Source organism: Sinocyclocheilus rhinocerous, unplaced genomic scaffold (assembly GCF_001515625.1).
Source record: "Sinocyclocheilus rhinocerous isolate Xijiao unplaced genomic scaffold, SAMN03320098_v1.1 C36538237, whole genome shotgun sequence".
In the NCBI taxonomy this organism is placed as follows: Eukaryota; Metazoa; Chordata; class Actinopteri; order Cypriniformes; family Cyprinidae; genus Sinocyclocheilus; species Sinocyclocheilus rhinocerous.
The window spans coordinates 1-1,264 of NW_015782776.1; the positions used below are offsets into that span (position 1 = coordinate 1).

At 34.4% G+C, this 1,264-nt stretch overlaps 1 protein-coding gene across 1 annotated transcript; it reads right to left on the reverse strand.

The window, feature by feature from the left end:
• Nucleotides 1–399: 399 nt before the first annotated feature.
• LOC107736170 (protein mab-21-like 3) lies at nucleotides 400–1,043 on the reverse strand (the record flags this gene model as incomplete). Its single annotated transcript, XM_016547652.1, has 3 exons — nucleotides 907–1,043; nucleotides 580–720; nucleotides 400–471 (listed from the first exon to the last, which is right to left on the reverse strand). Coding segments are annotated over exons 1-3 (261 nt in total), but the record flags the coding sequence as incomplete, so codon positions are not given.
• Nucleotides 1,044–1,264: the final 221 nt, after the last annotated feature.

The window sequence follows — 1,264 nt, forward strand, 5'->3', positions numbered from 1 at the left end:
ATAACACAGCTGTACAATTGAACATATATATATATATATATATATATATTCACATTTATATAATAAATAAATTATATGTCATGAATTGCCGACAAGATGAAATTTCATATATGAAATTTGTATTATGCAAACAATGAAGTAAGATATAAGTTTATGATTATGCATTCTGCTTTATGTAAATTCACATGATAACTCATGAAAGAGAAATAAATAAATTAATTAGTGTTCCAATAAACTATTACATGTAAAAATGCAGTGCAGCTTTTGTCTTCATTGCTATGTATTTTTTATATGCATTCATATACAGTATAGCCATACATAGTCCATGCATATATATTGCAGTACATTGAAAAATATTTTTGCTTTGTAAGCGATACAGCTGACAGTTCTGTTGCTTACTTGGATGGCAGGGTTGTATGCGCATCTTCCTCGGAGTAATGCAGTCCATTTCGACACTAAAGCTGGCTGGTCCTAAATCGGATTGTGGACACCAGAGGAATTATGATGTTACAAAAGTAGCCATAATTAAAATGCAGTTATTCATTGTATAATAGACAAGAGGCCTACATGAATTATCACTTTGAGGCTGGCATTATGAACTCCAGAGTTTGCAATGGACTGGAAACGAGCATCCTTTGAGCTGACCTCAGCTGTAAGATCTTTTATGATTTTTTGCACATCTTCTATGGACTTTGAAACCTGACAATGCCTGAGATCCACCTGACAATAACACATTCGGCCACACCATTAACAGCACAACAGAACAAAATTAGCAACTTATAAACAAACCAAAGCAGTCATCCTTTTCTTTGAGCTATCTGAATAAAATAAAATACAATAAAATATTTAAGTTAATACTTTAGTTCGGTTTAGATCTCAGTACCCATGACAGCATAAATAGGTCACCTGATTTTGTAAATAGTTGTCCAGATCTTCATCTGTGAAGTTGGTCATTTTGCAGTCTATTCTTAGAAGTGCTCTCTTTGAATGCTATTTTTAAGTCTTCTTTCCAGCTGCAAAGCTTGATGTGAGGTCTTTGTGGCCCTTTTTTGTGGTTCTTTTGTGTCCCTGTGTACGTGTGACACAGATTGTGCGAGGGAAAAGCACTTCGGCAGAGACCCATTGATCTCACGATATTGATTTCTGAGATGCTAAAAAGCTGTCATGGTCCTCTGGGCAAATTAGTTCACCAATTGCTTACTCACATGACAGATCACACTCATAGAGAAATTTGAATGTAAACATCTGTTTCATTTTAATCTAG